Source organism: Polypterus senegalus, chromosome 8, assembly GCF_016835505.1.
Source record: "Polypterus senegalus isolate Bchr_013 chromosome 8, ASM1683550v1, whole genome shotgun sequence".
NCBI lineage: Eukaryota > Metazoa > Chordata > Cladistia > Polypteriformes > Polypteridae > Polypterus > Polypterus senegalus.
Window position 1 is genome coordinate 65,173,176 of NC_053161.1, and position 27,802 is coordinate 65,200,977.

Genomic DNA, 27,802 nt, shown 5'->3' on the forward strand with positions numbered 1-27,802 from the left:
TCTGTTTGCAAAGCAATTTTCTGAATTTCCTACATTAGAAAAAAGTTTAAATTGGAGTCTGTGTGGAAAAAGTTAAATGCTCTGCATGTCTGTCATGACTTTAACCTAAAATTAAAACTGAATACATCAATAAATTAGCATAGATCAAGTCTCTACCTTCTGACAACATACAGTGGGTATGGAAAGTATTCAGACCCCCTTCAATTTTTCACTCTTTGTTATATTGCAGCCATTTGCTAAAATCATTTAAATTATTTTTTTTCCCTCATTATTGTACACACAGCACCCCATATTGACAGACAAAAAAAGAATTTTTGAAATTGTTGCAGATTTATTAAAAAAGAAAAACTGAAATATCACATGGTCCTAAGTATTCAGACCCTTTGCTCAGTATTTAGTAGAAGCACCCTTTTGAGCTAATAAAGCCATGAGTCTTCTTGGGAAAGATGCAACAAGTTTTTCACACCTGGATTTGGGGATCCTCTGCCATTCCTCCTTGCAGATCCTCTCCAGTTCTGTCAGGTTGGATGGTAAACGTTGGTGGACAGCCATTTTTAGGTCTCTCCAGAGATGCTCAATTGGGTTTAAGTCAGGGCTCTGGCTGGGCCATTCAAGAACAGTCAGAGTTGTTGTGAAGCCACTCCTTCATTATTTTAGCTGTGTGCTTAGGGTCATTGTCTTGTTGGAAGGTAAACCTTCGGCCCAGTCTGAGGTCCTTAGCACTCTGAAGGTTTTTGTCCAGGATATCCCTGTACTTGGCCGCATTCATCTTTCCCTCGATTGCAACCAGTCGTCCTGTCCCTGCAGCTGAAAAACACCACCACAGCATGATGCTGCCACCACCATGCTTCACTGTGGGGACTGTATTGGACAAGTGATGAGAAGTGCCTGGTTGTCTCCACACATACCGCTTAGAATTAAAGCCAAAAAGTTCTCTTGGTCTCATCAGAGCAGAGAATCTTATTTCTCACCATCTCAGAGTCCTTCAGGTGTCTTTTAGCAAACTCCATGCGGGCTGTCATGTGTCTTGCACTGAGGAGAGGCTTCCAACAGGCCACTCTGCCATAAAGCCCTGACTGGTGGAGGGCTGCAGTGATGGTTGACTCTCTACAACTTTCTCCCATCTCCTAACTGCATCTCTGGAGCTCAGTCAAAGTGATCTTTGGGTTCTTCTTTACCTTTCTCACCAAGGCTCTTCTCCCCCAGTAGCTCAGCTTGGCCAGACGGCCAGCTCTAAGAAGGGTTCTGGTTGTCCCAAACGTCTTCCATTTAAGGATTATGGAGGCCACTGTGCTCTTGGGAACCTTAAGTGCAGCAGAAATTTTTTTGTAACATTGGCCAGATCTGTGCCTTGCCACAATTCTGTCTCTGAGCTCTTCAGGCAGTTCCTTTGACCTCATGATTCTCATTTGCTCTGACATGCATTGTGAGCTGTAAGGTCTTATATAGACAGGTGTGTGGCTTTCCTAATCAAGTCCAATCAGTATAATCAAACACAGCTGGGCTCAAATGAAGGTGATCTCAAGGATGATCAGAAGAAATGGAAAGTACCTGAGTTAAATATGAGTGTCACAGCAAAGGGTCTGAATACTTACGACCATGTGATATTTTAGTTTTTCTTTTTTAATAAATCTGCAACAATTTCAAAAATTCTTTTTTTTGTCTGTCAATATGGGGTGCTGTGTGTACATTAATGAGGAAAAAAAATAATTTAAATAATTTTAGCAAATGGCTGCAATATAACAGAGTGAAAAACTGAAGGGGGTCTGAATACTTTTCGTACCCACTGTATATAGCTAAGTGATAGATCTCATTGAAGTTTCAAATGATGCTCAAGACAGCTAACAAAAAGTTGTCAATATAAAAAACACACCCATTCTGTTTTGCTTGGAAAAGAAATGGGTTTGCAGTGTAAAAGAGGGTATATGTCCTTACTGAACTGTGCTCATTATTGACCTGAGGGAAAGGTCAGCTAATACATTGAGCCCTCCTGCTGTTTGAATTACAAACTAGACCGAATAAGGCAAAATAATAAACACAAGATAGCTTTTTTTAACTGATATTAGTTAGTCATAGGACCATGATTATTCACATTTATATAAAGGCAGAGTGCAAATTCAGCTGCCATCAGTACGTAGTGGCACTTTTCCCTTTTATAGACAAAAAGCTTGATACAGAGAAGTAAACAGAAAACTCGGGCATGAAGCAAACCCTCCAGAACAAAAAGGTTGAGAGTTATGGGCAAGTGGCCTCCGAAATCCTCCCGGAGCATTAACGCCTCAACTGTTCATTTAAGAAAAGACTATGGCATAAACGTGTGAATCAGTGGCGGAGCAGATCAAATTCTAACAATGTCACTTCTATCATCTGCTTTTTAGGCTTTATCCTGTGATTTCTAGAAGCTACTTGAGCAAAGTGTGAAGTTACAAGAAGATGGAAATGAGCTGTGGTATCCTCCACTACAAGAAAATACTAGCAAGCAGTGGCACATACCTTAATAGACAATATCCTGCCTACAACAGATTGTATGTTTTACAATACAGTCCTCATGCTAAACATGCAAAACAAAGTAAAGGCAACATGCTTTGTAATGTTTTTTTTTTTTTAAAGATTAATTTCCACAATACAATGCCAAACAAGAAATACTTGCATATTAGGTTACTTTCAGTTTCTAATTTGGCCCCATGCGTGGGTAGGTGTGTCTCCTACCTTGTTAGTCCTGACTGGAGATGCCTCCCTCAGCCCTGAAATGTATGAACTGAAGCTTGTGAAAGTTATGTTGGGAGGTTTTTAGTTGTGTCACTTAAAAAAAAGAAGATTTCTCAGATCTTCAATTTTTGGATCTGTCATAGGATGAAGGGGGCAACAAACAGGACTCTAAGATCCATCCATATATTTCCAAACCTTCTTATCCTGAGCAGTGTTGTGGAGGAGCTGGTGCCTATTCCAGAAAGCATCAGCCAAGGCAGGAACAATCCCTGGGCGTATGCCAGTCTATCGCAGGCTGAGCACTCTAACACATAATAGGGCCTATTTGGCAATGGCAATTCAACTAACCTGCATGTCTTTTGACTGTGGGAATAAACTGGAGCACCCAGAGGAAACTCAGAGGGAGAACATGCAGATTTCATGCAGTTAGAACTCAGGATGCAAACTGCTACACTGGATGTTGCACTGCACAACAGTGCCACCATGTCTCAACAAACATTTTCATTCAGTGTCCTAATTCCTCACCAATCCCTTCTGTTAATGGTTCATATTTAATTCTTGCACTGTGAATGTCAGAAATTCTTGCTAGTGTATACTTCAAGAAAATTAATATACAGTACTGTTGATCAAGGATGATTAGTAACCTTTAAGATGATAGAAACATACCTGGAAATGCCTTAGCTAGTTACCTGCTTTGTTATTTACAACATTTAAAAAAAAAAAAAGCCAACAACAGTAAGTGACTGCACCTTAAGGAAAAAATACTTCAAACATAGAACAGTCAAAACTAAATCACAAAGTGATATACACCAAAGTAAATATGTAATGGACCACAAAACTCTACCATAACAAACACTCACTTTCATCCTTAGGCTATTCAATATACACACAAGTTTCTTAAATCATCAAAATACTACTCTCATGTTGCAACTGTCCTAGTTCAGCCAGTCCTCCAGCTTTAGTAATAAAATTATTATGACTCCCACAGAATACCACAAAAGCTCGACAATCTATTCATCACTTGCAAGAACATATGTAGTCTAAGGGGCATTGAGCGGCACCACTGAATACAGAGAACAAAAGAGGAATGGGAAACATTTAGTGCCAACCTATAAAAACAATACTGGAGAGTTTAGAGCCCCAAGGCTAATGCCCCTGCCCACTAGAGTAGTTTTACAAATCCACTCAAATCACTGGAGACAGCAAAGTACATTTTGGATTTACAGCTATTTATTATTTCGGTAAGGCAAGGTTTTTAAAGTTGGCTGCAAGTTTAACTGGAAGCCAATGCCCTCACTAAAAATCTTTAGTTACTGTATATGCTCATCCTAATTACACAGGAGTTATGCAATGTGAAATTTTAGTTAATGATTTTTGCCACTGTATTTTGAATTACCTGTAACAGTAGGAAAACCACTTGAACATCCCAAATTCTGTTTGAAGTGAATGCTAGTTTAGCTTCTCATGTGGTGTACAGTAAGGAACCACATTTACAAATATTTATGAGCTGGAAAAAAAAGATTTTGTAATGTGAATAAAGGGACATTTTAAAGTGAAATTAGAAAATGGAAAAAAAAAAAAAACACTTTCAAAAGAGTCAGGCCAAACTGAAATCCAAATCGTTTCACTTCAGAGCCATTACGATTGCCTTACTATTTACACATTTACCACCCTCCCAGTTCTTGATTGGGTCATTCATTATGTCCAATGCAGCAGACCTTACATTTAGATTGAGCAAGCTGATAAAAGCATAAACGGATAGTCAAAAGAAACTGTACTTATTTTAAACTGAAAACTAAGGTCATTTTCACTCATTCACTGCTTTACCTTATTAACCAAATGAGCCTAAAATAGTTAGGTGTGAAATGCAGAAAAAAAATTACTATCAAGTACATACTATTGTACGCTAAAAGATATAACACCATTAAGCACCATTTATGTGCACACAAATAAAATTCTTAACCTTTGTAAATCCCAGAATAGTCCTAAGAATATAACTTGACATTTAAATGTTTATAATACTGAGCTTACAAATAACTGCATTTTAATTTTAAACATTCATCTTTTATAAGGAAATCTGAAAAAATAACAATGACAGCAGTAGTTTATCTCTCAAATCACCAAACTACAATTGTATTTTAAAGAATACTCAAAGGCTCCCACACTCTTAACAATCACCCACAAAATACAAGTACATTGGAAGGTGTCTTAACTGCAGATTAAATGTCAGAATTAGCTCTACATATATTATTTAAAATTTCTGCCCAAGGTATACACAAAAATGTGCAGAGTGCTACAAATGTTCAAAAGTCAGAGAGGGAGTATGCTACTAAAAAACATGGGGAGAAAAAAAAAAAAAAACAAGCATTTAAACAAAAAGATAGGGTGTTCACTTTAATATTAATGACGATATAGCCACAGCATGTTATACAAAAGTTTGAAAAAAATATTTTAGATTTGAAAACAATACACCAACACATAAAACTGTACTCTTTACAAGCGTTTTAAATTACAAAAAATATTTTTTTTGAAACAGCATTCATTCAATATACTGAACACTCACTTGAAGCTCAAATGCTGACTAGATACAACACAATTTTAAGGAAACTTAAGATTTACATGAAATTTTCATTGGTATAAAATAGTTTCAGCTGTACTGTGATAATATATATATATATATAAGTCTAGAAAAGTATCATTCTGTATAGCATATACCCTTACATAAGGGAAACTACCTATTAAGGCGGCAGTTTGGACACAGAGATATCTACAGCAAACATTAAAATGCAGAAGTGATTCAAACAATGTTTCTTCATTTAATGAAAAATATTTTAATATTTAAAATATAAATTCTAAGCAAAATAATTATTTGTGGTTTCCAGTTTTATTTTACTGTTGATTAAACAGTATTTCCCCAAATATCCTGTACTGGCAAAAAGAAGAAAAGAGGTAAAAACTAAGACAAGGTTGGACTGCAGAAGACAGACGCGAATCATTTCACACCATGAGGCTTCATGGCATTCATTCGGAGTCTAATATATTGCATTTGTAGTTTAACAAGGCAGTAATTATTGCTACCTATCCAGGTTTGTATTTTTACAGAGAGGGCCAGCTGCATGATTTTTATTTGTTTTTGACTTGGAAGTGAATGCAGACCTGACAATACACTACCAGTCAAAAGTTTTAGAACACTTCAGTTTTTTTCAGTTTTATTGAAATGCACAGAGTCTAATGTCAACGTTTCATGAAATAAAGGCATAGAACAAATATACAATGGCAAATAAAGAAAAAATAAGGAATCTTAAAGTGTGCACATTTTTTATTCAAATTTTTAATTCATCAGAGTAGCCACCTTTTGCTGATACAACAGCCAATCACACACGTGGCAGTCTTTCGATAAAGGAAATCAAATAAATATTGGTCAGAAAAGATCTTCCTAATACTATTGCAGAAATTCCCACAAATGTGTTACACTTGTAGGTTGCTTCCTTTTCATCCTTCTGTCCAGTCAAGTCCATCCCAAACTAACTCAATGGGGTTTAAGTCTGGAAACTGTTCTGGCTAATCCATGTTTTGAAGTGTACCTTCTTGTTTTTTCTTTTAACTTGTAATTGTGACATGGCCTGGAGGTATACTTTTACTAGACACAGACCAAAAGGTATTGTGTGGTGCTGCAAAGTGCTGTGGTAACCCTTTTTAAATCAGAATGCAAGACACTCTGTGCAAGTTACCAACTCTGCCTCCAGCAAAAGAACCCCAGACCATCACCCTTCTTCCTCCATGTTTGACAGTTGGTGTCACACACTGAGGAACCATCCTTTCACAAACTCAACAATGTACAAACACCCTGCACAATTTCAAATTCCGAGTCATCGGTCCAGAAGACTTTCTGTGCTTGAAGCAGTTGTGCTGTGAGGCATTTATCATGCAACCTAGTGACCCTCAGACACTATCTTTTGATTAGGTTGCGTCTTTAAGATTTCTTCCTGTCAGAGTTTCTTTCAGTTTCTGATTGCACTTGGATTGAGTAGGACACCATACTTACTGACACTTTGATTTTTGTGTGTTTTTTTTTAAAACGATATCTCTAAATGAAAGGCCTACTCTTCTAAGGGTAATAATGCTCAGTATCATTTAATTTGTTAATTGCCGTTTTCTTGCTATTATTACTGGAATATTGTCCAAGTAGTACTTTAGAGGGTTTAGTAACACAATCTGTTCTAACTCTGCTTTCAGACAGGCAGAGGGTTTTTAAGTAATCAACAGAAGTTGGGACACCTGTGCAAATTGTTTGCTTCAAATTGCAAGGCTTAAATTACATTAAATTCCAGCAGAACACCTGTAGGTTGTAACCCATTAGTTGCTCCCTGCAGAAGGCCCATTTGTAATATTCTGAATTTTTTTTTGTTTATTTTTTGCTATCCTAAAATTAAAATTTAAAACTCTGGCAGTTTACTGCTTACCTTTTCACAATTTTAGGTAATTCACTGCATTTCAACCAATTACATTTGAAGAAAAACTGAGGTGATCTAAAACTTTTGACCAGTGGCATAAATATTGAGTGGATTATTAGTTACATTTAAATATCCCTTTCACCTTTATGCTCTTGAAGCTTTACAAATACATCAGATGGAAAATAAATGACACTTCTATACAAAAAAAAATTGGAGGCATTAATTTTAGGGTAATGTATTTAGTGCAGCATAAACTACTTTAACATTCTCCAACATTTACTGTAACAGTAGTTGTATCGTCTACTGAGGAACAAAGTTTGGACTTTTTAAAAAGTTGCATAAATGAAAATGTATCTTTTTACGCATATTGCCAGAAATTCCTTTGGATCTATATACAATACAGACTGCATCAGTTCAACTTATGGCAATATGGTCTTGCTCTTTTTCAATTCATCTACAACTGTACAATAAAAGTTCAGTAGTTTCTAAAATTTAAAAACAAAATAAATCTGTACACAGTCAGTTGTACTATGTTCTCATTGTATAAAGCTCTCTGGTACTGGTATTATACCACTGATTTTCAACTGTTTAATAATAATTTTCTTACAGTATTCATTATTAAACACTCCCAAGCACTGTGCTTTTAACTGAAAAGGGCAGAGTAGGCAAACACTATTTTCCGAGGACTATTTCTTCCACTCCCCACACATTCACACAGGCACACACATACAAACACACACAGATTTGGAATGTGATTCACTGCTGCAGCTCTTCAATTTCAGTTTCTTTTAATTTGGCATTTTCTCTCACTTCGTCAAATGTATATGTCTTAAGAATTTTTCCATTCTTAAACACTGTATGAAGCAGATCCTGCAAAACAAAAAGAAACAGTCAAGAAAAATGCCAAGCCTGTGCTCCAACTATTTATTTATTTATTTATTTATTTCAGGGCCATGTGTAGTTAAAATCTACCCTAATCAGGTGCAAGCTAAGAAACCAGCCCTGAACAAGATGGCAAGCATATTGCAGCATACCTTCACTCTTCCTGTGCCTAATAAAACATTTAGTCTTTGGAATCTACTGTCTAGCCCAGTGGTGACACTCATTTAAGATTTGTTTGTTCACATTACTGTTCAAAGGTGGTCTCTACACTCCAACATTAGTATACCTTTCTGTACTGTTGCACTGATATTATTATCATCACATATGTGCCTTCATTTAAAATTGTAAAACTCTAAAATATTATTACCAAAAAAAAAAAAAAAAATGTTTTGAAAGTAGCAAGTTAAATGACTTTACATCTGTGTGAAGTAAGTGTTGTTTAAATCACTGCAGAACAAATACAGCAAGCTGTGCTCTCTTAGGCAGGTAGTGAATGCCATGGACTCTGCCCACCCATCTAGCCTCAGAATCTGCAGGGATGGGTATAGTGCAATGGGGAACCGTAAGTTTCCAAAATGTCCAGATTCTGGCACAAAAGTCAATATTAAAACAGAGACCAATTAACAATGAAAATGTGCAATCTCTAAGATATCAATTATTAAAATATTCTCAGGAAATGTACTGTAATCCTCTTCATGTCTGCATACCTCTCCATATTCCTCTAGATCTCCTTTACCCTCTTCAAGAGTAACAAAGTCTCCATTTTGTGTTCTGTGCAATGAAAGACGTCCTTTTTTTGATCTTTTGTTTGGATCTGCAACCGGGTCTTTAAATACATTAACCTAAAAACCAAACACACACAATTTACCTGTTAACTGCCGTTATGTACCATATACACTATAGCAGAGCAAACAAAACATTGCCATAATAGCAGCTGTGAAGATTAATATGGTCAGGGATAGAAATTGACAAGGCTTTCTCAACAACTAATGCTCTTAACAATGATAGGAATAATTCATATGCTCTTAAAACTGTACAATAAAAACAGCTCTTAAACCTTTTTTAATCATTTCATGAAGCACAGTATTTATTTTCATGTTATATTGGTGCCTGGTGACACCTTATGCATGCATTTTAGGTTCCAAACTAAAAACAAGACCAGGCCTTGCCATAGAACTGAAAGGCATGTTCTTAAAAATACAAATAAAAAAAAACTTTCTAGCAAACCTATTATTACAAATAGCAAGATTAGGGATTTAAAAAAACTATAACACACAATGAACCAAGGCAGAAACTTCTATACAATAGTGCAGTGTTTTTATTGTGTTATTTTTACAATGCTAATTTAGACTGAACTTTGACAACACTTTGAAAAAAAATTGGACATTTGTATTTATGGAAACCTAGATGATTCAGTGAACTATACTGGATTCTGTTCTACCTCTGGGTGGCTTCTTTGTTTTTAATTCAGATAGAACAACTGTATCCAGTAAGAGCACAGGTAGGAAAATTGTACATATGCAGAAGATTTCACTGTTAAGTGTTTTTAAACAAACAAAAGTTACTTCTCTTCTCTTACAGGTCTAACAACAGACTTTTTGCTCAGCAAAATATTTAAGATCACACTTATAAGGCTTAGCTCTGTCCCATCTTTGGCAAGTCAGAGAGCATCCGTTTTGTACCTACTTCTTGCATATACTGAACTGCTGAAATTAAATCATCAGTGAGCAATAAAAGTGTAGAAAGATGGTAGGGAGTGCACTGACTGGAATATGCTTAGTGTATCAATCACTAAAGACAGACAATCTAACAGAAAAAATAAACATATTTTTACATCTGGAAAAATGTCAACTATGTTCAAGTAGTACAGAAACCATGTATAAACCATCTTTGTTCAGATCTGTGATGCAGCATTTCAAATCTAACAAAAATGTGACAATGCGAGAAACCAAGAACAGGCTCAAAGCTAGTTTCAAAATAAAGATAGCCTGATGTCACTTAGAATCATATTGCATGTGTAAAAGTATACAAGCAATTATAGACAATGACAGAAAAGTCACCTTTATTTACAATGGTTTGTGGTCCCTCTTTATTTGTTGTGTATACTGTGTTTTTTTTTTATCTTTTTATATATTGTTTCAATCCCTGAGGGAAAACCATCTTGTTATGCTAAATTTAATTTATATCTTTTCCCATAAATACATAAATTTAAATTTAAGGGGTTTACTACCAGCATTATTTGTAATATGCATGTGCATATTCTTCTCACCACACTCTTTTGTTGGTGCCATATTGCCCACATGCTTCTGTCATGCCACTCAAAGCTCTAGTAAAAATCAAATAGTATTGTAAAATTTAATGTAGTCTACACCTACTTTAAAATAGTGCACATGTGCAGTGAAAAAACAGGCATATTGGGTAACCACACTATAATACAGTGTCTATTGTTGTACTCTTGTCATTTAACTATGCACTATATATTGTGTGAGCATATAACCTTCCAGTCAATCCTTCCTGCAAAAAGTATTGTGTACTTTACACCTACTATTTACATCTTGTTCTTTTTAATTTTGCTTTAAAATACACACACACCCACACACACTAATACAAAAGGGCTCAGAATTTGTAATCTCTATTTTAAGCCACAATAGGTTAAAAATGTGACATTTCCTTTTTAACAAGAAATATGATCTCAAAAATGCAAAAAAACTGACATTAATAAATCATTAGTTTCTGCAAGTTGGAATGTAAAAGGAATCAGTCATAAATTCAAAACAAAAAAGTCTTATCACATCTTGGCACAATGAAATCCTAACAGACTTCTTACAGGAGACTCACTTAAATGTTGAAGAACAATTTAAGCTAATAAAGCGAATGGGTTGGCCAACTAAAGGACCTGGAATAGAGATGCAACACTGCTTACAGCTACAGAAGTAATCTCTGATATTGAGCAGCACCATTATAATGGTGGGGAAAATTAATGCAATTAAATTAATCTTGGCTAACATATACCAAAATGGGATGACAAACAATCTATAGTTAAAGATCTCACTTAACACATATAATGCTGGGAAATTTTAAATACAGTAGTGTATTACATTTCATCATATGCACTGTAGATCAGCTCCACCTATTATGTCTAAGGTAGCCTAAGTAGTTGCATGCTTCATCAATGACCATTGTTTCTTCTGTTCAGCGTATCACACCTACTCATTAATCAATGACTTTTTTTAAACCTGTTTTCCTATGTTAAATCTTGCCATTAATTTGTCACGAGTATTAATGCAAATTGCAGCTGGTGACTCAGTCCTTTACCAAAAGGAAATAATAACCCATCTCTAAAACTGATAATGAATACATAAAATCTCCTGACATTAAACTTTATTAAAACTCTTTTGATTGCAAAACTTAATTCAAGCTTAAAACCCCAAGAAAAAGTATAGAGACTAATAACCAAGTCATGGTACTATTATGATCCCTATAGAAAAAGTCAATGAAATATAAACCCAGCAGAGGTATAAAATATCAAACTACACAGTCAGACCATGCTATGTGTCTAAGAGAAATCCATTTGTGGTAGTGTTCAGAGTAATACCAGAATGAGTTATACTGTGGAATGAAAAAATCTGAGGTGATATCTTATATTACATTTGCTTGCTTATTCAAACTGATACACTCTTTTATAGTGGATGAATTATAAATTGTAAGGAAAAAGATGTCCTATTCTATTTAAATATAAGTAAAGATAATAATAAATAATTTATTAATGTTGTCTTCAAGTAAGCATGATGGTCTTCTGGTAACTATTCAGATGATTCAACATCTTTAGCAGTAAAACTAAATATATTCATACATGTACCAGAAAGGAACGGTTAGACGAAGTTCATGCAATAAAACAAAAACATGAATTCTCAATATTTGGGTTTGCAAAGGTATACAAAATGGAGAGAGGATTAAAAGGGAATCTTTTGAGAAGGTAAATGCTGCTAAACTTAAAAATCTGCTATTTATATATCTTTTCATGCACTCAACCATTTATTTGTGTTGACATTATTACACAAATGCTATTTTGAAGTTAATGCTCATTAAACAATGAATGGATCAACCATCGGCCATGACGTTAACACCTAGTCTTCAACCTCACACAATGTTAAGTTGTATGGCATCTTACATGTGTAAAACATTTACTAATATCTCTGGAAAGTAAGTGATATGTCTCTTCATGAATGGGGGGAGCAAATACATTACCTGGGCTTAAAACAGCACGACATTTCATTATTCTGGCATTAATATAGTAAATGTTTGTGCCAGTATAGTTGGCCACATGCTTTTAATCAGTCTAGATTCAGCTCAGTTACATTTTTAGTTAAATTTAGTGATCCCCTTTAAATTTTACATCAAATAAAAAGATTATTATTTAAAAAAAAAAAAGCCTACCCCTCGGCCATTGGTGACCACATAACTGCATTTGAATGAGCAGTTTAGAAGGTCTCTAGTTAACTTCTGTAACAAAGCTCCTCCTGATCCAAAGGCAATGTTCTCAATACTCCAGCTGTGTTTGTGCATGCCTTCAACAATCTGAAAAGGAAAAAAATAAAAAAATAAAAAAATTGTGTTACAGAACAACAAAAGGGCCACAACTTAACATTCTCAAATGCACTTAATCCAATTCAGGGTAACAGGTGATAAGTGGATGCAAGGCAGGAACACATGTTTGAAAACATTAGGAAAGTAAGACTGAAGGAACAGTGTGTTGCACACTGTAATGGATTTCTCAATTATTCTTTTCATTTCTGCATGGATGCTACCCACAATGGAAATTACTAAGTTGTTTTGAAATGTGTGATTAAACACATCTTAGTAAATTGCTTAAATGGTTCACTCAAGAATGATTTGAATTCTATCGGAACCACCATTATCCCACAATACCAAAGATGTGTCGTAATGTTAAAATTGAACGGAATGAGTTGAAACACAACATAAAATAGAATACTCACAAACTGTTAAATACAACGGTAATCTTAAGCACTGTAATGGAGAGAAGGCCTTAATTTTGTAGCACAAACCAACAAGACTGCGCAAAAGAATACACATATAACCTGGCTTAGGGCTTTCTTTGGCATTAGTGGGTTAAATCCAGACATTTTGGCTCTGCGAGAAAGTGCTTTTACCTATACCTTTATTGGAATATGCAACTAACAAAAATCCTATGTCTTTTGCAAAATAATAGAAGCACTAAAGTGTATTTTGTCAGTTTTCCTGTTGGAAACCATTTTGCAAAATGTGTGAGAGCACAGCAAATTCCCGATAAGCAAATCTAAAAGAATTTCAGAACCAACTATGGTATTTTAGCCTAGAATGAAAGAATTGGACAATACATTTAGGTTCATCACAAAGCAATTTGAAAATGTAGGATCAAATGTAGTTTGGAGGTGGTGTCAAGTGTACCCACTATATACAAATAAATCAAAAAATATAAAAGTATCAAGAAAAAAAAATTATAAAAAAAGGTATAGTTATTTTAAAAAGAAAATGAGCTTCATTTTCTAGCACTCCACTAATTAAGTGCCAGAATGATATGTTACAATATTCATCCATGCTGTACAAAACCTTTCAAGAGGACTATAACTATTATTAATATAAGTTCATAAGTTTATATTGAAGAGGCCATGTTGATGCACAGAATAAACCGTTTATAGCCTAGTATTTTTGTTAAGCGTGAGAAAAATTAGGTTCATTAATATATTACAAAAATGTATGACAACATGACTAAATATTTGCAGTTTCTAGCAGTTAAGGCACACAGACTTTGGCCTAATTTCAATACAAACTGTACTGTATGTGTAATTTATATGTGACAAATCAAATTTGATTTGTTTAAAATGCATAAAAACTTGATATGGATTGTCAAGTGTACCAAATTCACGTTTCATTTATATTATGATTAACTTATGTATTCACTTCTCTCTGTAGACAATAGGATTCCTGCAAATATTGAAATTTATTAAATATATAAATCTCTTACAATTTTCATGCAAGACTGGGACAAGAATATACATGGATAAACATGAGAATAAAATTTTACATTGGCCAAAAAGTTGCTGTGAACATTCCCAGACCACATGAAATATCAAATAACGTCTACATACATACACCCATTCAATGGCAGGGCAATCTACATTTGACATCTGGCCTGACAGTATATGCTTTAACTATGTGTGGAATTCAGATTCTGCAAGCAAAAAAGTGGGATATGAACTTGTAAAGAGCAAGCATCCCCAGTATATAAAATACAATAACCAATGAACATATTTGGTTACATGAGACACTGTACCATTCATATGCGACAATGAAGTAATACAAAAAATCCACTACCTTACAAATAATTCTTTTTAATAATAATTTTTGCATTTATATAGTGCTTTTCTCACTACTCAAAGCTCTCAGTAATTGCAGGTTAAGGGCCTTGCTCAAGGGCCCAACAGTGCAGAGTCCCTTTTAGTATTTACGGGATTCAAACCGGTAATCTTCCGATTGCCAGTGCAGATCCCTAGCCTCAAAGCCACCACTCTGCCTTAAAGTTCATTAACTACCAGACTTGTGTTGTAGTAAACAGTTATATAAAAAGTCTCATTTGTGTAGGTGAACTTAAGAATTATAAATAGCCCATCACAAACCTCTTGCAAAGTATTAATGTCCACACCATCTCCCTGGATTACTCTGATATATGGGGGTAACACCTTATACCCCTTACTGTTTTCGGTTGGTGGAAACCTTCTTCCAAGGATCTCCAGGACCTAAAATGAAAACGAAATAATAAAATAATTTAAAAATAAAATTACTGTATACTAGGCATTAAAGTATCCAAAGATTGCAACAGTCTCCCTCTCAAACTGCAGTTATTTTACAGTGACAAATAATGAGTCACTGAAAAGGTTAATTTGAAGTTACAAAATGTATATCCTTTTTAAATAATGGGGAGGCACTCATTTTTTCCCCCCAATGTGAAGGGATGAAAGACCCTACTCCAATTAGTTCCTCTTTTTGTGCTTCAGTTTTTATATATTTGTAAATTAAAATAATGAGCACCACAACAAAAATCATATTTGCTATATCAGATATATAGTATTGTGCAAATTCTTAGACCACCTAAAAATTTAGTTTCAAAGCGATTTACATTTGCATTAAGTACCTATTTACTCCAATAAACAAAACACTAAAAAGGAGACAATAAAAAATAGGAATGTCTTGTGTCATTAGAACAAATCTGTCTTTTGTGTGACCCCTTTTACAATGCAAAACGGAAGCATTTTACTTGAGTACACAATTTGTGTCAGTGGGCTGGCATTACATTCTTCAATCTTCTTGCATAAGGTGCCATAACTACTTTTGACTGTCTTTTCTCTGTCCATGTGATCTAAGCTGGCTTCTGACACTGAGGTCAAAATTCTCCTGTGGCCAATCTAATACTATTAGTGTTTGGCTTGTATCAACTAAAATGTGTTTGTTAGGTATTAAAACAAATAAAATATTTATGTTAAACATATTTTATTTTTAAAATGTATTCAAGGGTGAAATGTTTGGCTGGGGGCAAACAAATGTGAACTGGATTTTGAAAAGAGGTTATGAAAAAGTTAGTCTTTAAAAAGTTAAAGGAAACATTAAAACCTTAGCATACTTTTTTTACACTGAAATATTCTTTAAAATAGAAAATGTACTATGTAAAATTAAGTTTATCAATTAAGTCATTCTACCATTCAATGAAAGTTTGCTTTTATAATATTAAAGAATAGATTTCAATGTGTGGCTTAAGTATAAATTGCTTGATAAGCCAGGGTTAATTAAGCTATTGTCATATTTTAATTATTTCTAGTGCAATTTATCAACTTTAGACTACTTAAGACATTACCTATATACATGGCAAAAAAAAGTATTCACAGAATAATGATTTTACTTAAAAACAATTAGATCTTTCTCCGGACTGGGCAATTTATATTCTTTTAATAGTGGACTGCAAACACAAAGAATAGCAACATGCAACCCACCAATGACAACTCGTGACCCAAAAATAGGTTGTGACCCAGTGGTTGAGAAACATTACATTAGTGTGTCAATAAATTAAAAAATGATAAGAAAATACAACCAAATGTAGATGTAAATTACAGAAAGTAGTAAGGATACAGGCTCAGCATAGGGATAAACTGAGATATATTCATAAATCAATTATATATATGAAACAATTTAAAATGAATGCTAATAATACAAACTAGTACTCTAGCAGTTGAAAATAAGTTATTCATGGTGTCCATTTTACTTGACATTATAATCAAACAATGCTGCTATACCTTCAACACAGTGTCCAGTGGGTTTCCTGAGTCAGGTCTGATAACCAGAGGAGCATCTGCACTTCGGCTTACAATCAAACTCCTCAAGTCTTCACCCCAAATCTTTTCACATGCATTGTAAATGTCATAACTGTCACTGACTATTGACACTGGTACTGAAGAGAACTGCTTCACAATGTGTTCAAAAGCATCTTTTTCGTGATCCTTTCCCCATGCAGTTATAGTGCTAAAAAGAAAAAAAAAGCAATATTAACACCAATTGCACAATCAACTTCAAAATGCATGGGATGCTACCATACTTTGTACCACAAGCAACATTCACAAGGATAGAAATACTATTTTCAATCATAAGGATGAATCCAGGTGCTGTGCAAGTAGCAGCTCTTTTAAAGAAGCTCTTTATTTCTCACAATTTTTATTTATTTAAAGCCAAAAAATGTCCCTTGTGGGACAAAAAAAAAAAAAAAAAAGCTACATCTATCTACCTACTGTGGCCTGCAGGGCATAGATCAGCCATCCAAACCACACACAAGGCATAGGTTTTGCACACTACATACTGTATGTTTATTTTGTGTGAAAGCGCTTCTCCTTCATTCCCCACAGCAGCACAGTACATGGAATAGCACTCCCTCGATCTCTCTAACTCACTCCCGAGAGTGCTCCAGGTGGCTCATTAGCCACACCAAAACCGGTGGGACTTGCCCTCTAACGTCCTGGGGAAGTGATGCCAAGACCACACTCTCTCTCCCCTGTCCTTCCACCTTAAACGCATATCAGCAGGGCAAGGTTCCAAACCATATGTGACACAATCTAAAAGTTAAAAATAAGGCTATAGCTTTATATTCAGAAATATGCAAATGCTATGAAAGGATTAAGGATGATCAGGTGGAAAGCTTTTGAAAGTTTAAAAAAAAACTGATTTACGGCCTGGACTTACCGGTAAGTGTTCTAAAGCATAAATAACTACAAACAAATGTAAAATTACAGTTCTGACGTCTACATATGCTTGCAAAAAAGGTTGCCATTTTTATTTTATGAAGGCACAAATAAGTCTGCCTTGCACAATCAACAAGGAATGCCATATATTGGGGTTCACAAATAACCTATAAATACATTTGGCATGTTGGGAGGAAAACTAAATACACTGTGTGCACAATTATTAGGAAAGTTGTATTTTTGAGGATTAATTTTAATATGGAACAAACACAGTGCTATCAGTCAATCCAAAATGTTAATAAACCTGAAACCTGAATGTTTCACAACGGAAATGTGAGTGTGAACATCATCAGGGGAATACATATGTGCGCACAATTATTAGGTAACTATTAGTGTGCAGATTTATTATGCAACTAAAGGAAAAATGAAAATTTTCCCATCTCACTTGCTTATTTTCATCTGTTATAGTCAGAATAATAAACAAACACCTCAAAATTTACAAATAAACATCTCTGACATTTCAAAAAAAATAAATCAATCAATCAATGACCAATATAACCACCCTTCTTTCCAATAACAGTCATAAGCCTTTCCATTCATGGAGTCTGTCAGTTTCTTGATCTGTTGACGATCAGCTTTTTGTGGAGCAGTGACTACAGCCTCCCAGACACTCTTCAGAGAGGTGTATTGTTTTTCTCCCCCGTAAATCTAGCGTTTAAGAAGTGCCCACAAGTTCTCGATAGGGTTTAGGTCAGATGAGGAAGGGGGGCCATGTCATTATTCCTTCATCTTTAAGGCCTTTACTGGCTGGCCACGCAGTGGAGAACTTCGATGCAAGTGATGGAGCATTGGCCTGCATAAAAATCATGGTCTTTTTCCTGTATCACTGTTTGAAGAAAGTGTCTTCAAAAACTGGCAGTAGGTTTGGGAGTTGATTTTGAGTTCATCTTCAATGCAAAAGGTCCAACTAGCTCATCTTTAAAAATACCAGCTCATACCAGTACCCCACCTCCACGTTGGAGTGGAGCTCTGTGCCCATTACTGATCCACAGGTCCATCCATCTGGTCCATCAAGAGTCACTCTCATCTCATCGGTCCATAAAACCTTTGAAAAAAATCTGTCTTCAGATATTTCTTGGCCCAGTTTTGACGTTTCAACTTATGTTTCTTGTTCAGTGGTGGTTGGGTTTCAGCCCTCCTTACCTTGGCCATGTCTTTGAGCACTGAACACCTTGTACTTCTGGGCACTCCAGGTAGGTTGCAGCTCTGGAATATGAAAGTACTGGAGGATAATGGGTTCCTGGTAGCTTCACGTTTGATTCTTCTCAAATCTTTGGCAGCTAATTTGCATCTTTTGTTCTCAACACGTTTCTTGCGACCCTGTTGACTATTTGCAACAAAATGTTTGATGGTTCTGTGATCACACACCAATATCTTAGCAATTCCAAAAGTGCTGCATCCCTCTGAAAGACTTTTTACAATTTTTGACTTTTCAGAGTCAGTTAAATCTCTTTTTGGCCCGTTTTGCCCGAGGAAAACTAGCTGCCTAATAATTCTGCACACCTTGATATAGGGTGTTGATCTCCTTAGGCCACACCCTCCCTCATTACACAAATACACATCACCTGACGTGCTTAAATCCAATAAGCATTCAAGTTAATACAGCTTGGAGTTGGAATATATGCATTAAAAATGATGATATGGTCAAAATACTCACTTGCCTAATAATTGTGCACACAGTGTATAAAGAGAATGTGAAAACTCCACCCTTTTAGCTAAACAGTTCAGGTCAACCATCTCAAGTCACTTTGGTCTGTAATGTGCTCTACAAAGAGCCAGCTTATCTGTTATTCTTCAGTATTCCTTTTATATACTGTATAATCCGATAACACTTAATGGTGCCAAAGGAACTAAAAGATGGTGGCAAATAAAGGTGAACTGCCGTCTCAGTAGTTTTTTTCACTTTTGTTCATAAATGTAGTTTGTGCGGATTTATTTCAGACAAGACATTCAATGCCAAATGGATTCTCAATGGTTTTCTGATTTCAACATCCAACTTTTTAGCCATGTATCTGAACTCGCTGCAGCAGGATACCAGAGCAGAGGCATGGATAGGTGTCCCTTAGTGTGACGGGGACCTATACACGCAGGAAGAGAGAGTGCAACCAGCACTAACAGAAGAAAGCAAGGTTGCAGAGCTAGAGCTCTAAGTTTCAGGAGATGTGGTTTTCACTCACATAAACCGAGTAGGTTTCTTTCAAACAACTGATTGTCATGCAATAAAATGGATGAGCTTTGATTATTTATATTCTCTACAACTGAATATTCACGCACTTCAGTATTTTACAGAGACTTGGCAGACTGATTTAATCTACAACAAGCCTGTCAATCTTCCTGGATACAATCTGTTTAGAGCTGATCAAAGTCATGATCTCTGCAACAAACTTAATGGTGGCAGAGTGTGTTTCTTTATTAACAATTTGTAGTACACAGTGTTAAACTGCTGGGAAGAAGCTGCTCAACTCATGTGAAATTACAGACAATTACAAATAGTTTTACCAGCCAAGACAATTTGTATCTGTCATTCTAATTCGAGTTTATGTGCCACCTCATTCCAAAAGCACTATCACAGTGCAGCTTTCAGACAAGCAAGTCTTGGGTACTAAAAATAAATTCCTCGATTACACAGTTACTATAAATGGGGGGCTTTAATAATTTCAATTTGGTATCTGAACTTCCCAAATACAAATAGCTGGTGATATGTGCAACTAGAGAGGAAAAAAACTTTGGACCAGTTTTACAGCACTATTTCTGACACTTACCATGCCATTCCCATTTGGGCAACTGACTATGCCATGAGATTTGTTGCCCCTTCACACAGAGAAAAATTAAAAGACAGCTGAACCAGAAATAAAAATCTTGTATATATTGGCTAAGTTGGCTGTGGAAGGTCAGCAAGATGGAAAGATCTCTACTGTCTGGGAGGTATCAAAGATGTCCATGATGAATTTAGACAGTTACTTCTTACATTAGATTTTGTCAGGAAATTTGTACTCCAGAAAAAATTATTGTGAAATACAATAATGACAACCCATGCATTTCTGATAGTGAGAAAAACTAAAGTGGCATCTTATGAAAGTAGAGACAGCTATTTACAAAGAGGCTAGCTATCAACTCCACAAGGACATTAAGGATACCAAAAGCAGATAGAGAGGGGAAAAAAAAGTAAGCTGGAACAGAGTTTCTTCAGATTACTGTTTGTCTGCCTTGAAGTTACAAGGAATAACTGGTTACAAATCAAGCCTAACTCCTCCACCCCCTACCAAAACAGACTAATCCCTCTCTACTATAACAGTTTTTATTGCAGGTTTGAGGTGCCCCCAGTAGACCACACAAGAAATCAAACCACCTGATTTGTCTCTCTATCAGTCCAACCCCACCTCCCCTCTTTTTTTAGTCCGTTTTATCTTCCACACACAAATACTGCAAAGCTCCTGGGGCCTCATGTATAAATGGTGCGTATGCACAGAAATATTGCGCAAAAACGTTTCCATGTTCAAATCACGATGTATAAAACCTACACTTGGCGTAAAGACACGCACTTTTCCATGGTACCTCATACCTTGTCGGACACAAGTTCTCCGCCGAGTTTTGCAGACTGGCAGCACCCAGCGTCAAAGCAGTGCTACTCTTCCTGTGTGGTTATCCTTTATTTCTTAGAACCACATTTCTGACGCGGCTTTATAAAATACACTGAAACTAACCGCATATTGTTTATTAGTGTAATGCATCCGATTATAGATTACCTGTAACAATATAATGCCCCAGGGAATAACAATAGTATTCCAAATACCATAACTGCTTTAGCGTTGTTACTCTCACTGCACCATCTTCTTCTTTTTCTTCTTTTAGCTGCTCCCTTTAAGGGTTGCCACAGTGGATCATCTTTTTCCATATTATTACTCTCACTGCACCACTTTGGAGTATTTATATCACTGTATCTGTGTGGGGAATCACAGCAGCAGCTGCTAATCGGAAAGAGAATTATCGGTATACAGCATCAAGCACATGCTGCCCATGCCACGGTAAAACGTTTCAAAGCCTTTCCTGTACGGACCTCGCGGTTCAGAAACAGTTTCATCCCAAGAACTATAAACACACTTAATCAATTGCTCCTTGTAGAACTGTTTGTACTTATAAGTACGGTTACCCCACTGTAAACTTGCACTACAGTTATATTACACAACCTGCGCCACTTTATAAAGTGCGTATTTACATATGATGACGATATTTTTAAAATGAAATGCAGCAAAATATGTTGATTATATTACATAGATAAAACTTTAACTTCATTTAAATAATCTGTATTGTTAATAATTAAACATGTGAGGACATGGTGTCGCAGCACTAGCAAGTTCACATATTGTTCCTGCCTTGCGCTGTATATTTGCTGAGGCTGGCGCGACACTGGAAGGATAGATGGATAGAATAATTAAACACGTACTATGAAGATATTTCAATGTTCCTTTACAGAGCGGATTGTGTGCCGATTGGGTATTTGGGGAAAGTAAAGTAATGACAGGAATTGGATGTTAGTACGTTTGAAAGAGACAGTACTGCTACAATAAATTATTGAACAATATACTCCAGAATGTTATGAAGAATGATCAGATGAACTGCAATTAATTGCCATGAATATTAACGTAATCCCAAAAAAAACACATTTCCACTGCATTTCACCCCCGTCACAAAAGCACCTGCTGACATCATTTCAGTGATCCTCTTGTTAAAACAGGTGAGAGTGTTGACGAGGACAAGGCTTGAGATCACACTGTCATGCTGAGTTAGAATAGAGAGGCTCAACTGTTGTGAAGAATGCTTCAGAGTGCCCAAAAAAGTCCAGCAAAAGCCAGGACTGTCTCCTAAAGTTGATTCAGCTGTGGGATTGGGGCACCACCAGTGCAGAGCTTGCTCAGAAACAGCAGCAGGCAGGCTGCAAACACAGTAAGGCGAAGACTTTTGGAGGATGGCCTGGTGTCAAGAAGTGCAGCAAAGAAGCCATTTCACTCCAAGAAAAAACATCAGGGACACACTGATATTCTGCAAATAGTACAGAGATTGAACTGCTGAGGATTAGGGTAAAGTCATTTTCTCTGATGAATCACCTTTCCAATTGTTTGGGGCATCCAGAAAAACAGAATGTCCAGAGAAGAAAAGGTGAGCGCTACCATCAGTCTGGTGTACTGCCAACAGTAAAGCATCTGGAGACCATTAATGTGTGGGGTTGCTTCTCAGCCAAGGGAGTGGGCTCACTCACAATTCTGACTAAGAACACAGCCATGAATAAAGAATGGTACCAAAACATCCTCCGAGAGCAACTTCTCCCAACCATCCAAGAACAGTTTGCTGACGAACAATACTTTTTCCAGGATGATGGAGCACCGTGCCATAAAGCAAAAGTGATAACTAAGTGGCTTGGGGAACAAAACATTGAAATTTTGGGTCCATGGCCAGGAAACTCCCCAGAACTTTATACCATTGAGAACTTGTGGCTAATCCTCAAGAGGAGGGTGGACTCTAAGCATTGATTATGCAAGAATGAGCTGCCATCAGTCAGGATTTGGCCCTGAAGTTGATTGACAGCATGCCAGGGCAAATTGCAGAGGTCTTAAAAAATGGAGGGCCAAGGCTGCAAACATTGACTCTTTGCATAAACTTAATGTAATTGTCAATAAAAGCCTCTGAAACTTGCAATTATACTTCAGTATACCATAGAAGTACAGTAATCCCTCCTCGATCGCGGGGGTTGTGTTCCAGACCCCCCCCCCACGATAGATGAAAATCCGCGAAGTAGAAACCATATGTTTCTATGGTTATTTTTATATATTTTAAGCCCTTATAAACTCTCCCACACTGTTTATAAATATTCCCCACAGAGTTATACAGCATAATCCCTTTGTATTCTCTTAGATATTAGGTAAGATTCATTGAAATTATGTATATAAACACACTGTTTATATACAGTAAAACCTAAATATTATTTTAAAGATATTGAGTGTCTCCGATATCACATGTTACAGCCATTACGATAGACATGCCACCAGCAATAAATACGTACAATGCAACAAAAATAGTATACAGTAAATGTGTGTGTACAGTGATACTAAACGTACGTACATGTACTAAGTACTGTAAGTAGAAAATTAATTATGGTTACTCACCAACAATGACACGATGACTTGTCCGATAACAATGAGTTTTATTTTACTGCACAACAAAGGAGAGCGTTACAGCCCTTAAAGAAGCCACTTCAGGCGATTGTGTAGCACTGCCGTTGTTCTTCTTCTGGCAGTCTTCAATCCAAATCCCTAAAGGAGATTCCATCCAGACTACTGCCTTATTACATCCACTTACAACTTGTTTTGCACTTGTTTTAAAAGGACACTGCGGCCGTAGATCTTATATTCCTTTCCTACTTTTTAAATAAAAAGAATTGTAGCCTTCAACAAATCCAAAACGTTTACCTTTTCAGCAATCGTTAACATCTTCTGTTTGAGCTTGGGCACGGCCCCTGAAGCAGTAGCAGATCGTTTTGGAGCCATAATGAAGGGCTTGACTATGCACAAAGATAAACACAAAAGAGCACAACTCTTTACACAGCGAAGCACGTTGATGCTGAATGAGCGAGACGAGACTTCCTGGTTAACACTGCATTCAGCAAGCAGGAACTTAACTGCGTGCTCTGATTGGTTAGCTTCTCAGTCATCCGCCAATAGCGTCCCTTGTATGAAATCAACTGGGCAAACCAACTGAGGAAGCATGTACAGGAAGTAAAAAGACACATTGTCCGCAGAACCCGCGAAACAGCGAAAAATCCGCGTTATATATTTAGTTATGCTTTCATATAAAATCCGCGATAGAGCGAAACCGCGAAAGTCAAGGTGTGATATAGCGAGGGATTACTGTATCTGAAAAAAGAACTAAAAACACTGAAGCAGCACACTTTGTGAAAATTAATACTTGTGTCATTCTCAAAACATTTGGCCCATAGGCAGTGAGAGTGCATTTACATGCACATGGAAAAACTAGGATAAGGTAAGTGATCAAGTCGAGGCAGAAACTTGGTTTCTTTGCTCAAGTCCACGTATGGAGTTTTCCTTTCGCAAAAAAAAAAACCACACCTTAGTACTACAAACATATAGGCAGTGAGAGTGCATTTACACGCACATGGAAAAACTAGGATAAGGTAAGTGATCAAGTCGAGGCAGAAACTTGGTTTCTTTGCTCAAGTCCACGTATGGAGTTTTCCTTTCGCAAAAAAAAAACACACCTTAGTACTACAAACATATCTATAGCAAATAACTGGATTACAACTGCTGCAAACTGACACTTCACGCACCACACTCTTTTCTGCTTGGGTGTACGACTGAGAATTGCATAGGATCATTATACTGGTACATTATTTTTAACCTTACACCCACTGCTGCAGAGTATTTTTACTTCAATAAAATAAGTGTTGTAACAGGTTGCACATTACTTTAAAATAGTAATCTTCCTACTTAACACATTACTTTAAACGCGTTACCCTATGCTCCGGAGATTGTGCTGCTAAACTTAGCACTGAATGTTCAGCTCATCAACATATAGTGATTTCTGAAATTGTGACAGATTTTTTCAATCAGGAGAAGAAATAAGCTAGAATAAAAGTATGCATGGCATTTTAGAAACCAGGTTGGTGTGAATAACAGGGTTATTAAAGCACATGCAAACAACTAATTGTTTTGATTACATTAACACCTGTATTTACAAACATTTTCACTCAGACCTTGGCTCAATGTAAAGTCCCTGCCTGTTTCGAAGAATTGACAATCATGCCTGTACCTAAGAAAAAAATGCTTACAGTCTAAATGATTACAGGCTAGTGGCCATAACTTCAGAAACAATTAAAGTAATTTAAATGTTTGATAATTCTGTATCTCCCACCTGTCAAATTCCCTGCTTGATCCACTACTAGTTGCTCACTTTATCAACGGATCTGGTGAAGATGCAATGAACATGGCACTCTAATACATCTTACAACATTTACTCTCCAGCTACTCACTGCAATGGTCTGGGTTAGCTCAGAAATCCCTGGCTTAAACCCAGAAATGTCGATAAGGTACAGTAATGGGGACTGACGGGAAAGAAAAATGTATATCCATTCAAAAACAGTTAAAATTGGGTTCTCTCTCTCTCTCACACAAGCCCTAGTACCTTTCTTGTGTTCCTCTCAGCTCCAGCTTACTTTCTACAGTATACTCCGCTGCAAATGGAGACACAGGCATGCGCAGTCAACCTTTTATGCGGCTCGAATTCCAGCCACCTTCGTCAGCTACAACCAGGGCACCCAAGCCCAGTTCCATTGCCCCAGCACCATCCTCGCACAGGTGTCCATAGGACAATCCCTGAAGCCCTTTTGGTAGCTCCTGCTTTCCAGAAGCCCAAAAAGAAGTGATCCAATGTGGATCCTTTACCGTGCAACTGGCAGCTTATGAGCTAGGTGATAAAGTTTGTGGCACTGTGTGTTTTAATTAAATAAAAGAAAGTCCCAAACTGTGTAGCTCCAGGAAGATGTAGGTACAATTGGGAATGAGCACACGCCACTCCAAGATTGATTGAGGTACTTGGCTGATCCTCCATAGTTTCCATGTGAATATGCGAATGGTCAAGTGGTTCATTTACACCTTGGAGCAGGTGATGCAATTTAAAAGGCAGCCTGCATGTTGAAATCAGGAGGAGCAATGAAAAAGAAAAGAGCAAGGTGGAGGCTAATATGGTGGAAAATGCGAGAGAAAAAGGAAAGTAAGGGCAAAGTTATGGCAGAGCCAGTGCAACGGAAGAAGAGGAGGCAGGCAATTGATTTATGGGCTCCATGAGTAGTGAGAGGCTACTACTTGAGGGGTAGAGGTTTCTACTGCTGAACACAGCATAGAGCAGGAGTGACAATGAGGTTAGTGCATTTTCCTGCAGAGCAGAGGAATGGCGGCAGGAGAAGGAGCAGGGCTCATGGAGTCCCAAAGATGCTGAAAGAAGGCTGCAAGGGACCTAAGCCGGATTTTATAAGTATGACTGCGCCTGTCAGTGGCTGTCTCCTGTTGCTGAAGAGACCTGAAAAGGTAAGCAGAAGAGGCGTCCATTTTAAAGGGGTGGAACTAAGGTTTGGGATTGTTTTTAAGGAAGGGAAAAATATTCTGCCTAGGATTTTACCTCATTTTAATGGATCATTTATTTCAATTTATTAATTGATTGTGTATAACCCGTGAACGTCAGCCGATTTTATAGATTAATTTATTTATAATGAAGAACATTGCACTATTTTGTACTTTGATTGTTTAAATAAAAACGCTTAATCACTTCTGTACCAACTGCATGCTGATTGAGAGTGTCCTCACTTGCGCAGCTCATCCAGTTCCATTATCAAAAAGGCAGGTGTGCAAGATAGGTGTGGGAATCAGCAGTTGCTATCACCATGATAAAAACGATAGGACTTTTCAAGCACTTTGCACACTACTTGTGGCACTGAAATTAACAACATACTGGTAGCAAAGAGTTTTTAAAATCTGTGAGGTTTATGGCACTTTTTCAGTACTGATATACCAGGAACCCCATCTTATATGTTTACTGCCACGAAAATTACTGAGATCATAGATTACAAGAACCCAGGATAGCTGTATAAAGGGCCCAGTTCCTTAATTTTTTTATGTTAGAAGAGGCACTGTCACCACATCGCAGCCTATAGAAATAACAATTCTTCTCCAGTTTGTGTTACATAAAATAAGAGATGCTGTTTGTTACAGTAACCAAAGTTGGATATTAAAAAAAAAAAAAAAGTTTTAAAAAACTTTCAGGTCAGTACAGTGCCAATCGATTAAATAAAACTTGATTTAAAAATTTAATAAAAAAATAAATAAAACTAACTAATTCATCTATCTTTGGGTTCTATAATTGCTTGTTTTTCTGGAAGCATAATCAGTGTAGATCTACATCTCTTGCAAAGTGTTAACTGAGATGGCGTTGTGATGCGAGATTTTACATATAACTTGATAAATATTGTGTGTGTCTTTATTTGTAATTTAGGCAAAGCAATGTAATTTAGTGTTTAACCCATTCCCCCCCCCCTTTGGAATGGGTCTCTTTGAATTTATGACAGAGTTGGGGGTGGATGAGTATTTCTCTGCTAAAGCCTTTCATCCCCCGCAAGGAAGCCAGGTTACGTTAACATATGGTTTGGGGGCAGGTGTTAAGATGTTCTATTTCCCCCATTGGTCTGAAGTATGACTGCTTGGAATTGGCTTGGATCAGAAGCTTTTAAGTACCATGATGTCCTATTGGCTGTAGGGGTTGGACAGAAAACCCATAAATTTGCTTGCTTTATCTCACACTTGCTCTCTCTTGCTAACCTGTGATGATGTAGAAGTATCTCTCTTTTACTGATCT

At 36.6% G+C, this 27,802-nt stretch overlaps 1 protein-coding gene across 1 annotated transcript in view; it reads right to left on the bottom strand.

Annotated features, from left to right (window-relative positions):
• Window positions 1-4,795: 4,795 nt before the first annotated feature.
• Window positions 4,796-27,802, bottom strand: part of nampt1 (nicotinamide phosphoribosyltransferase 1) — a 50,942-nt gene continuing 27,935 nt past the window's right edge. The window contains exons 7-11 of the mRNA XM_039761189.1: window positions 16,391-16,616; window positions 14,723-14,842; window positions 12,483-12,623; window positions 8,753-8,887; window positions 4,796-8,033 (exon numbers count right to left, since the gene is read on the bottom strand). Of these exons, the coding sequence (XP_039617123.1) occupies window positions 7,920-8,033; window positions 8,753-8,887; window positions 12,483-12,623; window positions 14,723-14,842; window positions 16,391-16,616 (736 nt within the window). The 3' untranslated portion in view covers window positions 4,796-7,919. The remainder of the gene's footprint in view (window positions 8,034-8,752; window positions 8,888-12,482; window positions 12,624-14,722; window positions 14,843-16,390; window positions 16,617-27,802) is intronic.